Raw genomic sequence first — 16771 nt, 5'->3', positions numbered from 1 at the left:
TTTTGTAAGAACACAGTAAGCTCACTCAGTTAAGTATTACTGAAGGCTGCTTTTGCCATACTCGGCAGAGTTGAGCAGTTTTAAGAGAGACCATACAATTCACAAAGCCAAAAATACTTCCTATATGGTCTGTTACAGAAAAGTTTGCCAACCTCCTAATTTAACTGAAAAGAAATGAGATCATATGGGCATTATAGATAAGTGTTATACCTACTGGTCTGAATGCTAAATGCTGTTTTCTTTAAAAGAAAAATGCAGATTTCAGTCAGGAATAATAAACTAAAAAGTATAAAATGTTAATAATAGGTTAATCTGGGCAAAGGGCATTTGTATATTCTTTGTACAATCCTTGTTCTTTCAATTTTATTATAAATTTGAAACTCTTTCTAAAGAAAAAATAAAAACAAGTCTACCGCCTAAAGGCACAGTGTTGGAAACAGTCAAATAATACATAGCTCTGCCTGGCAGAGGTTGATAGAGAATAATGGCATGTAAACTTCTTAAGATATTTAAATCAGTAATACATATATGAAGTCCACACTAAAACAAAATAGTTCAGAGCAAGCTTGTGGTAGGCTAAATAATGAGCCTCAAAGATAAAGCAGGTTCTAATCACTAGAACCTATGACTCTTACCTTATCTGGCAAAAGGGACTCTGTAGATATAATTAAGGATCTTAAGCTGGGGAGTTATCTTGGATGAACCAAGCGGACTCTTCATGTAATCACACATGTCTTTCTAAGAGAGATTTGACTACAGAAGCAGAAATCAACAGGATCACTGAAGCAAGATGCTGTGCTCCATGCTTTGGAGATGGAAGAAGGGGAAAAAGCCAAGGAAAGCAGGCATTGCAACTCTATTGCTAGAAAAGCTAAAGATGCAGATTCTTTCTTAGGAGCCTCCAGAAGGAGTGTGGTCCTGCCAGCACCTTGATTTTGGCTCAGTGAAACTGATTTCAGACCTCTCACCTCCAGAATGTTAAGAGATTAATAAGTATATGTTAAGACACCAAAGTGAAAGTCACTCAGTCATGTCTGGCTCTTTGCGACTCCATGGACTGTCCATGGCCAGAATGCTGGAGTGGGTAGCCTCTCCCTTCTCCAGGGGATCTTACCAACCCAGGGATCAATCCCAGGTCTCCCACATCACAGGTGGATTCTTTACCAGCCACAAGGGAAGCCCAAAAACACTGGAATAGGTAGCCGCTCCCTTCTCCACGGAATCTTCCCGACCCAGGAATCAAACCAGGGTCTCCTGCATCACAGGTGAGTTCTTTACCAACTGAGCTATCAGGGAAGCCCCCGTTAAGACATCAAGTTTGTAGTAATCTGTTACAGCAACTGTAGGAAACTATTGGAAGGACTGATGCTGAAGCTGAAACTCCAGTACTCTGGTCACCTCATGCGAAGAGTTAACTCATTGGAAAAGACCCTGATGCTGTGAGGGATTGGGGGCAGGAGGAGAAGGGGGTGACAGAGGATGAGATGGCTGGATGGCATCACCGACTCGATAGACAGGAGTTTGAGTAAATTCCGGGAGTTGGTGATGGACAGGGAGGCCTGGTGTGCTGCGGTTCATGGGGTCGCAAAGAGTCAGACACGACTGAGTGACTGAATTGAACTGAACTGAATGCAAATGACTAAAATTTTTGATTTAACTTATGTAAGATAAATACTGTTATTTAGTACAAGAAATTGGATTTTAGAGATTTTACAATTTTACTCTACAATCTGGAATATCTACTTTTCTGTGTAAAACAGCAACTTTTTCTTGTCTTCATTACTACCGTATTTTCTATAACTTCTAGAAGGAATGGTTAACAGCCAAACTCTACAGATTGTCATTATTTTACTCTAAATTAATAAGCTTATATACAGAATGAAAGATTTATGAATATGACTTAAAAGTTTAAGGAAAATTAGATGTCTTAATTTGTAGCTTTCTGTACTCTACAACTAAAACGATTAAAAGAGTAAAATTTACGTACTGAATGTTAGTTAAAAACACAAATAGCTACAAAGAATGCATTATACACACAAAGGCTCTACCACCCATTAAATATCATTTAAGGCCACCCAAGACTGCCATTTCATAAAAATACACCCATGAAAAATCCACCACTTTATTATCTGGACACTTATGGAATATCTCTGTATAATTCTCCCTGTATAACTTTCATCAATCAATATGGGAATCTCCTCAAGGTAAGCAGATTACAGCTTTCTTGAAAAAGATGTACTAAACTAATTCAAGTTACAGTGTGTTTTCATAAATATTTAACATGCTACCTTTTCCACAGGTTAATCCAAAGAGCAAAAATGAATTTCTAATGATGTAACTTTTGGCACTAGTGACAGGCTACTGAGAAACAAATTTTTGAGGCAATTCTATAACCCAAAGTAGAATTATACTCTGCTGTGCTGCTGCTAAGTCGCTTCAGTCGTGTCCGACTCTGTGCGACCCCATAGACGGCAGCCCACCAGGCTCCCCCATCCCTGGGATTCTCCAGGCAAGAACACTGGAGTGGGTTGCCATTTCCTTCTCCAATGCAGGAAAGTGAAAAGTGAAAGTGAAGTCGCTCAGTCGTGTCCGACTCTTAGCAACCCCAAGAACTGCACCCTACCAGGCTCCTCCGTCCATGGGATTTCCCAGGCAAGAATACTGGAGTGGATTGCCATTGCCTTCTCCAGAATTATACTCTGATCCCTCTCAAATGTATATCCCCATCCTTACAATCTCTCTTGAATTCTAGACTCAAAATTAAACTCCCTACATATATTATCTCTTTGCTTATTTAACTTATATGCAGAGTACATCATGTGAAATGCCAGGCTGGATGAAGCACAAGCTGGAATCAAGATTGCTGGTAGAAATATCAATAACCTTGGATATGCAGATGACACCATTCTTATGGCAGAAAGCAAAGAAGAACTAAAGAGCCTCTTGATGAAAGTGAAAGAGGAGAGTGAAAACGTTGGCTTAAAACTCAACATTCAGAAAACCAAGATCATGGCATCTGGTCCCATCACTTCATGGCAAACAGATGGGAAAACAATGGAAACAGTGACAGACTTTATTTTTGGGGCTCCAAAAATCACTGCAGATGGTGACTGCAGCCATGAAATTAAAAGACGCTTTCTCCTTGGAAGAAAAGCTATGAACAACCTAGACAGCATATTAAAAAGCAGAGACATTACTTTACCAACAACGCCAATCTAGTCAAAGCTATGGTTTTTCCAGTAGTCATGTATGGATGTGAGTGTTGGACTATAAAGAAAGCTGAGCACCAAAGAATTGATGCTATTGAACTGGAGTGTTGGAGAAGACTCTTGAGAGTCCCCTTGAATTACAAGGAGATCCAACCAGTCCATCCTAAAGGAAATCAGTCCTGAATATTCATTAGAAGGACTGATGCTGAAGCTGAAACTCCCAACACTTTGGCCACCTGATGCAAAGAACTGACTCATTTGAAAAGACCCTGATGCTGGGAAAGATTGATGGCAGGAGGAGAAGGGGATGACAGAGGATGAGATGGTTGGATGGCATCACTAACTCAATGGACATGAGTTTGAGTAGGCTCCAAGAGTTGGTGATGGACAGGAAAGCCTGGCGTGTGGCAGTCCATGGCATCGCAAAGAGTTGGACTTGACTGAGGAACTGAACTAAATTGAACTGACATGCCATTTCCACTGGGATGTCTCATAATCATCTCAAACTTAACATGTCCAAACCTAAAATCTTGATGCCTCCCTCTCAAATCTGCTCCTTCACCTGTGTTTACCATCTCAGTAAACAGTACTCCCATTCACCCAGTTGTTCAGGACACAGATCTTAGAGCGACTGAGTTCTCTTCCTCTCCCATATCTATATCCAACAAATCCTGGACTGACATTCATTAGGAATGTAGGAATACAGCCTTTCCAACTGTTAAAATATGGAAATACTTCACTAAGTAGATGCTGCTGGTACCAGGCCTTCCCCTTCCAAGTTCCCCTGGCCCCTCTCTGCAATAATCCAGACTCTTCACAAAAGACAACTAAAGGGGTAATGCCTGACACAGTATGGCCTATCCAGGATCCTGTTGATTGGCTGGTGTCTCAGTGTCTGTACTTTACCAATTATAAACATCTACCAGACTCTACACACAGATCCTTTTCTTTACAACTACCATCCTTGTCCAAGCCACCAACCAGTCTCACCCAGATTACTGAATTAGTCTCCAAATTGGTCTTCTTATTTCTATTCTTCTTCTCTACCTATCACATTCAACTCCACAATACAACCAGAATGATTAAAAATATAAATCTACTCTTATCAATTCCCTCAAAATCTTTCAATGATTTCCTATCACACTAAAAATAAAAAATCCTGAAGATGGCCTATAACTCCTACATGACTGACCGCAGTATTCACTTATTGAATGGATGAATGAAAATATCCTTAGGATCACAAAAGATTAAAATGAAGTCAAACCTCGCTTTCCCACTTATTAGCCATGAAATCTTGGACAAATTATTTAACTTCTCTAAACTTCATTTCAATCATGGAGATTTTACCTAAAGAACATAGAATCCTGTATAAATAAAGTAAGGTTGAATGAAACTGTACTTAATATTGAATACTACTATGAAAGCTTCATAATAGTAAACATATTACTGTTATGAAGTTTATTCTCTCATTTCAATATACAAGGAGACTAAGTATAATTAAGTCTACAGGCAAAATATGCTAATGAAGCCTAGCATTACTAGGTATTATAAATATACATGCCAAAAGAAAACAGTAAAATTACAACTAAAACATTTCTATAATCATAGGTAAATCCAATTAAGAAATAATTGCAAAGGACAAAACCCAGAATAAAATACTACAAAGTTTTGAAAGGTTTTCCAAAGCAATTCCAGAATTACTGAATTATATTCTTCCTTCCTTCTCTCTTTTGCACTGGAACAGTTTTTCTAAGGGAATCTATCTCTGATATGATCATGGAAATCAGTACAAAAATTTTATGTGCCTTAGAAAATTTTTATAAAATAACTGTTCTTCCATAAAGAATGATATAAATGTAACGTCTTTAAGTGAGAGAAGCAGCAATGCCTGGAAGGTCCCCTAACTTTATGAATAGATTTATATACTAACTTCTGATGTTACTAGAAAAACTGTAAGGCTATATACAAAGATGCAGGATGGAAAATCAAGCAGTAAAATTTTCTCTCTCCTAACAAGAGACTGGCATTTTAACAGCATGCTTTGATTGCTCAGAAAAAAAAAAAAAATTAGTCTGAATAGAGTTCCTTTATATCATTTACAGCAGGTGAAAGAAACTGAAACGTAACCCAGTCAAACAAGAGTTTGGGGGAAAAAAATCATGCTCCAGAGTTTTAGACTTCTTTTTGATACAGTTTTGGCTCATACATTTAATTCAAATTTAATCTATGACATCATGAAAAAAATATTTATCTTACTACTAAGGTGAAACATATTAAGGACAAATTTTTTATTTATTCTTTTTGTAGTTTTTCAACAGGAAGTATTAAATAGACATTGCTTTCAGCTATATCAACACAATTCGTTAAGCTGCATTTCTATAAACAACTCTATACTGAACTTTTGGTATTTTAAATAAGTCTAGTAACAGAAAATACATATTGACCTCTAATACTATCTCTGGTGTTGTATATCAGATTTCTTTGGTTGTAAGCCACAGAAACCAGTTTCGGGGAAATTAAGGAAAAATGGGAATTTGTTGAAAAAATATGGGGAAATTTAAAGAATTTTTAAAAGAGGCTGAAAAGTTACACTTAAAATAGATAGGTATATGGGTTTATCATCCCATCAAGATTACTTACAATGAGTGAAAGGCAATTGCCCAAGAAGAAACTGAATTGCTAATAGGAAAGGAAAAAAATATGCTGAGAAGGGAGATGTGAAGAGCGGTACATGTAACTTACTGTAATCACTCCAGAAATAGTCCTGTGATCTAATATGTGCACTGCATCTGAAATTCTCTACAATAAAAGGCAAAATGAGATAACACTGCTGCAAGCGTCCTATTTTCTAACATCGTTAGAAAAATCTGATTTGGGTTCTGTATCCAAAGTATTCTAAACATTTTCAAGGCCCATAAAACCAATCTCCAAAGGACAGTTATCTATTTTAGTGCAGTTTAAATGTCCACAGCTGTTCTGACAATATCTGAATTTTATAAAACAATGAGTTGTGTGGGTGTAATCACTACAGTAGATCTGTTCCAAGGATGCGTGGTTCTCACAGTTTAGGTCAATGATGCTGTAACAGTATGAAAAGGAACTGTCCTTCTTTTAGGAGAGGTCAGTGCTCTCCAATTACTGTTTTTGTGTTGTGAGAGGCCTGAAACAAAGCTCTACAGACTGGTTCTGATTAATTGAAAATGATAAATAGAGAGTGAGCTGGGATTGAGGACAGGATCTGTCCATCCTACCTGTCTAAGCCAGAGGCAATAAAATAACTGGTTTTAAGTTTCTCTACATTTAGGTAAATTTCTGTAAGGACCCTCTGTCTAGCACAGAATAGTCTGTGAATTTCGTTGTAAGCCACAACTCAGTCCTTTGTTCCATTCTCTCTCTGTATTCCCTTCCTTCATGATCTCAGCTGAACTCATGGCTTTCAGTATCATCAACTATTTCCAATTTAATATTTTTAAGCCAGTCAGCCCCAAACAGTACAGATCTCTCTCCACTAAACTCCAACTGTCTTTTCAACATCTCCTCTAAGACGTCTAAAAGATATCTCAAACATAACATACCAAATCCAAAAGGATCTTCCTCCTAAAGTCTCCCTCATATCAACTGATGACAACCTGATCTTAACCTAAGGTCAAAAAATTTTTAAGTCAATTTTAGTGTAGTTTAAATGTCTCTTTTTTTTCTCCCTTTATTAAACTTCTAAAGGAAAATGTAAGTTATGCTGTGTACTTGTACACACTATCCTAAAGTAACTATGTCCTAATATGTTACATGAATAACCCTGAAAAAAAATTTATGATAAAATATTCATGGATCTGAGATAAAAGATTTCATATTTTTCTAGAACAAACAAAATCATCAAGCTTTTTACAACTTGAAAAATGCCATGGAGTCCTAAGTGCGTGCTTTGGCAGTCAATACTGCCACCCGATGGCAAATATTAAAATCTAAAACCAAAGGACAGAAAGAAAATACCTGACCAGATTGCTCAAATTCAAATGTTCACCTCAATATTTAAAATTATGTTTTATCAAGTAAATTCCATAATTTATTAGAGTACTAGTCTACTAAAACATCTGTGCCTGAATGTCCACATATCACTAAACAAGCAAATGAAACATTTCTAATTCAATCATGTAAGAAAAAAAGAAAACAAATAATTTGAGTGCCTACTATACAACAGGCACTATAGAAGATGCTGAGGATATAAAGATGATCAAAACATAATTATTCTTTACTTCATGGAGTTTACATTCCAGTAGGAAAGATAAAGAATCACACAAATATAAATGTGGTAGATGCTACAAATTTAAAAGATACAGTGCTATGAAAGCATCTAATGGAAGTATCTGACCCGAGAATGTTAAGGGTGTGAAGCAGGAAGTGCAGAAATAAGAAAGGCCTTGAAATATTTAGGGACAAAGAACATGCAAGGAACTGAAATAAATCCAAACAAAGTGTAACTTTAAAGAATCAGAGACACTATAGAAAATATCAAATTACCTGACTTACACATTAAGATACCATCTTTTAATCAATAATCTAAAAGGCTGAAAACATCCAACTTCAATCCTTACCTGAGAACTATGACTGAACTAGACTGAAAAGGAATACTGACTATTCATAAAAAATAGGATTAGGACTAAATGACAGAATTGAACAGGATATTCTGGAATAGGAAAGGACCGGGGATGATTTTTCAATGTCCAAGTAATGACCTTTTATACAAAACCTGGTAATCTGTTTTTCAACTCCATAGAATTGGGGGAGGGAATGTTTTGTGGTAATAAACTAGGAATTGTACTCCGAAGGCTGCTGGTTTACCTTTTCTACCTGCTGATTACTACCATCTATTCCACATCGCATAGTTTTTCTGAGCAGACATGAGAGAACTGTTCAATACATTCCTCGTCAATTATGGCAACAATCTATACTTTAAAATAGTTTACTTGTATTTTTTCTTTATTTAGAAGATTCTAATCATCTGAACCCCCTTCCTCATTTAGGAAAATTTCTAACAGTGTGAAGTTTGTTCAGAAACAAAATCTATTCCCACACAATTCAGAAGGTAGGGGTAAGACCTAAATTTAGTCAAGTAGATATTACTAAGCAGGCCTTCAAATCTTCATAAGTGATAACAAAGATGTGGGGAGGGTTTAGAACTTCTCTACCCAAGCCTGTAGCATGCAGTATCCACAGCAAGGACACCAGGGGTGGTACCCCAGGATCCAGTGGCAGCGACAGGAATATCCTAATCAAACTTTTCTGTGGCTACATCTTTGCTGGGAACCAACCCACTAGCCTTCTGTTACACCTACCCCTTTCCAACCAAGGGTTTTACAGCCTTCCCATCTCCTTTGTGACCTACCCAATATCCTTTTGTATTAGAGTACAGGTTAAGACAACCAAAAGTAAGTTGCTTAAATAAGCTAAAAGTTAATTCTTTTCTCATAAAACACATTCTACAGGCAAATATGCAAGCGCTACTAGTTACCACAGTTACTGCCATTTACCAGCCATTGTAAAAGATCTCAGTGATGTAAAATTCCAACAGAGCAATTCTACTCATATCCTACTGACCTAACAGTATAACCATGCTAGATGCAAAGAAGGCTGAGGAATATGGTATGCAGCTGAAGACCATGTGCTGAGAGCTACAAACTCAGTGAATTCTATCACCAAAAAGAAGGCAAGAACAAATCCTGGGAGGCAGAGGTCCCTGACATACTTCCCAATAACTGCCTTTTCTGCTCAGGGAAACCAGAACTGTTTCTGTTGCTTACAATCAAACCAAAGACTTCCAGTGGTTCTGATTTTTTAAAGTTATGTAAGAGAGCAACCTTGAGCCACTCTGATCAGGGAGTTGACTGGGGGCAGGGGCGGGGGAGAACACATAGCTACTTGAAGCTCTGCTTCCTTAAATACAAAATTAGGTATCAGGTCTGAGGCTCAAAGAAACCAGACTATACATCATCTGTCTTGAAAAAAGCACAATATCCATTTCACCAGGCACTACCCATAAAATATTCATCAGAGATAAATTAATTACTAAGAAGCAGTAACGGTATACAAATGTTTGGTTTCTATATAATATTTTATAATTTATAAAGCACTTTCACATTATTCTCATTTAAAAAATATATATACATGTGTATGTGTTAATACATATATATATATACTTCATATTATCACTTTGCTTTAAAAGTAAACATACCCAGTATTTGCTCCCCCATTTCCACTTGCTTTTAGACATTTAAGAGTCAAGAAATTTTATGATTTCAGGCCCTCCTGACAAGAATAATAAAATGTGAAATGCCAATAAACAGAGCCAGAAAAACAACAGATAACATTTTCAACCAGATTTATATTACAGAACACCCAGAAAATAAAGTATTTTAAAGATGGAAGAAAAGAACAAAGGACAGAGATGTTCGTAGAACATCTTACATTTTACAATTTAAGATTTTACATTTTACAATATATTTCTCGTTTGCTTTTAAGACTGTTGAGATGAGCTGGGGACTAATAGCAGATGAAGGCAAGTTAGAAAAAAACCTTGCATATAAGCTATACTTCTATTTCTCAGGCCTTAGCTTAAATATATTCTTGATGTACTTACTAGTCTCTCCAGAGAAAAGGACATTATTTAAGATTCAAGACGAAATGGAAAGAAAAAAAAGATACCTTAAGGCACTTTTTAAGGGAAAGGCCATGAATTATTATAATAGCCACTCAACAAAATACACGCCTCTATAATTAAAAACACTGAGAAATTTGTATCTGTCATAATCTTAATAGGGAATCAAATGCAACTCAATAATCACTGATATTTCATATGGTTGGAGTAACTAATTTTTTAATGAAATAACATGTGTTAAAGATGGGCATAATTTATGGAAAGCCTAAAATAATTCCTCCAAATAACTACTCAGCAGACTCAGCAACATTTTTTTAATTTGTCTGAGGAAAGTTAAATATAAGGAGCACATTCTCTTTGGTCTTTACTTGGGTCTAACAGGAACTACTGCTACACATGACCATGTAACTTTACATCATGTATTTCTTGAGTCAAAGTTCCCTCATCAACAAGATTAATACACAGGATTCTTAACGTGTAAATATAAGTTGCACAAAGCAAGCTCTCAGTAGGTAAGTACTGGAGGTGGCCAAAGAGTTCGCTGGGATTTTTCTATAACATCATAAGGGAAAAACCCAAACGAATGCTTTGGCCAGCCCAATGTATAAATATATTTTATATAGGCCAGCCCTATAGAAAGTAGGACCTATCTCTTCACTTAATTCCACAATGGTAAGATTTATGATTTTATACCCAAATACTTAGAGCTACAACTTGTCAATGTACTCTAAATTTAATCTTTAATAATACATGTTGATAAAAATTATTTAGAAATTCTTCCCTAATTCTTCTTACTGCTTTTGCCACAAGCAACTGAAAAACTTTTTAAAATATTCTATGTTCTTTTAAAAATAGCCACAAGGGGTCAGTCTTTCCTAAGAAAGAAGTTTAATATAGTCCAGTACCTTCCAAGATAAGCATCTATTTTTGCAATATGCTATTTATGTTACCCATTATAAATCAAATTTCGATGTACCAGGTGTTAATTTTAACAAAGCCACCCATCAAAAAATTAAAGAAGATCAATAATCATACATCTACAATTTAAAGAGTTTCATTTATAACTTTACTTGATTCTCATAATAGCACGTAGACAAAATCTTTACTGATTTTGTGAAAAAAGTGGAAGTCGTTCAGTCATGTCCAACTCTTTTCAACCCCATGGACTACAGACCATCAGGCTCCTCTGTCCATGAGATTTGCCAGGTAAGAATACTGAAATGGATAACCATTCCCTTCGCCAAGGGATCTTCCCCACCCAGGGATGGAACCTGGGTCTCCTGCATTGCGGGTAGATTCTTACCATCTGAATCACCAGGGAAGCCTTATGAAGAAGCAAATTATTAAGAAGTTGACTGTTACTGAAATTCTAAAAATAAATACATGAGATCTGGGTGTGCAAACTACAGCAAATGAGTATAGGTATTACTTGTATTAATATATTAGATATGTGACTATATGCTCCAAAAGCCACTTACCTTGCCAACTATCATTGCAGACACACAACTTTTCTCCTGTTAGGTCACAGTAACCATGATCCGGACTGCCGCAGTTGGCTTTACAGTAGGGGATATCACAAGCTTCACCCTTCCAGTATTTCTCACATTCACAATACACTTGACTTGAAACAGAGACACTAGTTGTACACTTCCCGTGACCAGAGCAATTGTTAGGACAAGAATTGATTCTGTAAAATATAATTCATATATATTCAAATTTAACATGATTGGAAAAATAATCTGGGCTGGTATTTTGTTAACTTTACAAATGTTGTATGTGTCCATGTGCTTCATTTGACACAGTTTTACAACGTGACTTCAATTCTTTACTCTGTACCTTTTTACCCCTAAGGTGATTCAGGTATACATATCTTCAACTGGCCTCAGGTCATTCAATGAGTTTACTCTGCTACCAAGACTACAGCACAATGTTTGGTAAATATTCAAGTACTCAAATGCTTTATAGGGCATGAGTACACTTTATAGGAAAAAAATAAGGTCATGAATACATGAAACAGCAAGAGAAGCCAAGACATAAACTCGTTACATGATACTTAAATAGCATGCTATCAACTAAACACTGTGGTGGAAGTCAAAAGGTGTTTATCAGATTTTATTTTAAGCCTCCCTAACTGATTATATTTTACTATATATTTATTCTCCCTTGTGTACATGCTTGATATAAATAAATTCTATAATAAATTGCTGATTCAAGGATATTTAGGATGTTTTATTCCTCATGAAAAATCCTCGGTTATCATTTTCTACATTCCTGAAGAAAACAAACAAACAAAAAAATGTATCAAATTCTTCTGTGGTCATTCCTAATGAAAACAACCAAAAGCATCTCTGGCTAATTCACTTCACCCTTGGACTTCTATAAAAATTTGCATAGAGAGTTAGACGTAAGAGACACTCAAAAAATATTATTTTTCTAACTTTAAAGGGACAGTGGTATATAGCCACTTACCTTATCTCCTAAGCCTCAATTTTCTCATGTGTAAAATGGGGAAAATAATCACTTGACAGAACTGATGTGAAGAAAATTAAAGAATCTTATTGTACATAAAACATTCAGCACAGTTTCTGCAATAAGACGGACTATGAAAATGTAGCTCTCTTCATTCTTCAGATTAGGTATAAAATATCTTGGAGCACAGAGGGGCAAATGATGGCTCCCTGCAATCCTGAACATTTGTGACTTAAAGTTACACTAAGTATGTATTTCTTTACTTAATCATTTCCCAACGATTTTTAATTTTGTAATTAATTTTCAGCCAAACCTAACTTGTTACCATGGTGCCCTGAGGCTTACAAATTATCCTAATACAAGCTTACAGTATTTGGGGGATCATATTATTAAAAATCTCATGTAACTTAGGAAGAGATGCTGTATACTTTGGAATTTAACACCCTAGCTGACTCCTGGCACATAAGACATTTATACAAACAAACAACAAACTCTTCTATGTCAAATTATAACAATCATTATTACAATATCAATTTTTAAAAAAAATACTTACGAGTAAAAAATGTTGAAACCAGTTAGATTATACGCGGCATCACTAAAAAAATGTAACAGTGCATAGCCAGATGTTGTAACGACTTCAGGCACAGTTTCATTTCCCCGTATTTCAGGAACTATCAAACCACTGAAAGACAGCAAAGTTGAACACTGTGTATATTAATGTACATATGACTATTAATCACACAAGACTCCTTCAAAATATTCCTGTCACAATCATTAACTATCTATTATATATTACAATGGGCAGCGAGAAGAATAAATCTAAAATGAGTTCCTAGTCATTTCTCAGCGGTGAGCTCTGCTGCTGCTGATGACAGACCACCATCTACTCTCAGGCCACCATACTCCTTTCTCTCTTCTCAACACCAGACTGTAATGCCCCATTTCTCCCCTTTGCCCTCTTGTCCATCCTCTCATAAGACCATAGGGTGCTCTTTTACTTAAGTTATAAGCAAACCTTCATTTAAAGACACCTTGGGAAAGAACTGTTGTAGCTTAGCTGCTAAGTCGTGTCTGACTCTTTGGAACCCATAGACTGCAGCCCGCCAGGCCCCCTCTCCATGGGATTTCCCAGGCAAGAATACTAGAGCAGGTTGCCATTTCCTTCTCCAGGGGATCTTTTTGATCCAGATATCAATCTGCATCTACTGCACTAAAAGGCAGATTCTTCACCACTGAGCCACCTGGGAAGAACTAATATGGTTAAAATGTCCATACTACCCAAAGCAATACTACTTTTATCTTCTTGGGCTTCAAAATCACTGCAGATGGTGACTGCAGCCATGAAGTTAAAAGATGCTTGCTCCTTGGAAGAAAAGCTATGACAAACCTAGACAGCATATTAAAAAGCAGAGACATTACTTTGCCAACAAAGGTCAGTCTAGTCAAACTATGGTTTTTTCAGTAGTCACGTATGGGTGTGAAAGTTGGACCATAAAGAAAACTGAGCACTGAAGAACTGATGCTTTTGAACTGTGGTGTTGGAGAAGACCCTTGAGAGTCCCTTGGACTGCGAGGAGAACCAACCAGTCCGCCCTGAAGGAGATCTGTCCTGAATATTCACTGGAAGGACTGATGTTGAAGCTGAAACTCCAATACTTTGGCCACCTGATGCCAAGAACTGACTCATTGAAAAAGACCCTGATAATGGAAAAGATTAAAGGCAGGAGGAAAAAATAAAAAATAAAAAAATAAAGGCAGGAGGAGAAGGGGACAACATAGGATGAGATGGTTGGATGGCATCACCGACTCAGTGGACAAGACTCTGAGCAAGCTCTAGGAGTTGGTGATGGACAGGGAAGTCTGGCATCCTGCAGTCCATGGGGTCACAAAGAGTCAGACATGACTGAGCAACTGAACTGAACTGTATCCTTTTCTCCATCTAGAATGTCCTATCTAATCCCCACATTTTGTCTTCACTCTTCTACTGACAATGAAAGACACCATGAAGAATTAGCTACTTCCGAAATCATGCACTCTTTTTATAATCTGATTACAACACTTGTTATGTTTAAAAAATCTGTTTTTGTGTCATTCACAGGGCACAATGACTGTGTGGTGATGCAGCCTCCAAAACCTTGGCATTTCCCAACTGACAAGAATGTCTCTGTTATCCACTGTGGGCTCACAGTTATGCTAGAGGTGACTCAGGATGGGAGCTGCCCACACCAGAAAGATCAACCATGTGACTGATTAACATGTCGGAGCTTTAAGCCACAAGAAATCCACCTGACTTTCAGATTCAGAATGGGGCTAGAGACTGAGTTTGACCATGTGGCCAATGATTTAATCAAGCATACGAAACGCAATTCCCAATTAACTCTGTAAACCTATAACTCAGGAGAGCATCCTGATACACACTGATATATTGGGAGGATAACATCTGTCCTAAGGACACAGAGTTTCCCTGGCAGCTCAGCTGGTAAAGAATCCGCCTGCAATGCAGGAGACCCTGGTTACATTCCTGGGTTGGAAAGTTCCCCTGAAGAAGGTACAGGCTACCTAACTCCAGTATTCTTGGGCTTCCCTGGTCGTTCAGATAGTAAAGAATCTATCTGCAACGTAGGAGACCTGGGTTCGATCCCTGAGTTGGGAAGAAGCCCTGGAGGAGGAAATGGCAACCCAGTCCAGTGATCTTGCCTGGAGAATCCCATGGACAGAGAAGCCTGGTGGGCTACAACCCATGGGGTCGCAAAGAGTCGGACACAACTGAGTATGGACACAGAAGCTTTGTCTGTGATGCTCCCAGATCTCACCCTACGTGTCTCATCATCTGACTGGTCCTGGTTTTTATAATTGGGAATAAAACTATAATCATAAGTAAAGTGCTTTCCTGAGTTCTGTGAGTTATCTAGTTAATGACTGAACCTGAGAGGGTTATGGCACCTCTCAATGTGTAACCAGCTGGTCCAGAAATGCTGGTGGCCTGGGCACCCCTGAACTTGCAGCTGGCGTCTGAAGTGAGGGCAGTTTGGGGAGGGCTGTGCACTTAACCTATGAAGTCTAACCCAGCTTCAGGTAGCTGGTGTCTGCAGTAACCTGTACCTTACTGCATCCTCCAGGCTTACGGTAGTCTCTGGAACTGGGTAGGTTATTAAACATTTGTTGAACAATAAATACTCATACAACTGGAATAATTCAAACGTTTAGATTCTGAATTCTTACTAAAGTGAAGTACAAACAGTATAGGCTTTAAGTCAGGAGACTAGCAAGTCCTAATCCTGGCTCTACCGTCTATTAGAAGTAAGACTTGATTTCTCTGGGGCTCAATTCTCTCAACAATAAACGGGGGCTAACAGCACTTCTACAGTGTCCTTATGAGGATGGGATGACATTTAAACTGTCTGGTACAGTGCTGAGAATCAAGTGGATATTTAATAAACATGAACTTTCTATCTCCCTCAGGATAGCTAATAGCACTTGCTAATGAAAACTCACTGGTTCCACCTTCACGGTCACACTAAATCCCATCCTGCTAATTATCTAACAAAAGTTTCCTTTAGTATCAAAGAAATGGTTGGTAAGAGCGTTAATGAATCACTGTTAATTAACAGAAAGTCATCACAACTACTAGAAACACAAATAAAAAGGCACACATCTAAATGACAGCAAATGTAGACAAAGATAGAGGAATGAAAACAGTTATATCTAAATTGCTAAAAATAAATGTATGAACCTAGGATCTTATCTAACTGTTGCAAAAAAATCTTACAGTGTAATTATTCACAAAGCTCTGCTCCATTTTCTATCTACTGCTCTTAATTAAGAGTTATTCAAGAATACCCTTTAAATAACTTTCAAACAGCTCAAAAATTAAGTTCTAAAAGTGTCTTGAGCAATAGCAATGTCACGGAGTAAGTGTCTAAGGTCTGAAAGAGTCACTTTAAAACAGTCATTCCAAAATACAATTTCTTACTTGTTTGTCCAAAAATAATAATAATTTGCATTCCTGTTAAAACAGAATAACTACAACATAAATAGTAATACTTTTCTACAACTGACTATAAGTTCACCAATTAAACAAAACTACTCACCTAAGTACAGCTATTAAAGGTGCATATATTGAATCTCCATCATAAACATACATATGATCCCAGCTACATTCTGTAGCAAAATGATTGAATCTTAACCTTAATACTGCATTTGGACTGAAAAAAATTAAAATATTTTAAAATTAATATGTAATATGTAAAGCATGATCTGAAGAAATCTTACAATATTTTATTAAAAATCTATTTACAGAAATTTAGCTATAAATCCCTAAGTCATCAGTATAAAAGATTGATAAGCAGTCATATACAATTTGTAAAAAAGACATACAACTTCAAAATCTATTAACCAGCCATAGGCATGCATCATCCTTTTCTAAAAATTTAGTCAACAG

The 16771-nt window shown here is 36.9% G+C and overlaps 1 protein-coding gene across 1 annotated transcript in view; it reads right to left on the bottom strand.

Moving 5' to 3' along the window:
• The window catches only part of ATRNL1 (attractin like 1), a 751710-nt gene that overhangs the window by 699436 nt on the left and 35503 nt on the right, over positions 1–16771 (bottom strand). The window contains exons 3-5 of the mRNA XM_070470251.1: positions 16422–16535; positions 12884–13012; positions 11340–11548 (exon numbers count right to left, since the gene is read on the bottom strand). Coding sequence (XP_070326352.1) covers positions 11340–11548; positions 12884–13012; positions 16422–16535 — 452 coding nt within the window. The remainder of the gene's footprint in view (positions 1–11339; positions 11549–12883; positions 13013–16421; positions 16536–16771) is intronic.

The sequence above is a fragment of the Odocoileus virginianus genome, chromosome 7, assembly GCF_023699985.2.
Source record: "Odocoileus virginianus isolate 20LAN1187 ecotype Illinois chromosome 7, Ovbor_1.2, whole genome shotgun sequence".
NCBI lineage: Eukaryota > Metazoa > Chordata > Mammalia > Artiodactyla > Cervidae > Odocoileus > Odocoileus virginianus.
The sequence above is the reverse complement of the archived record's forward strand: the minus strand, read 5'-3'. Positions and strand labels throughout refer to the sequence as shown.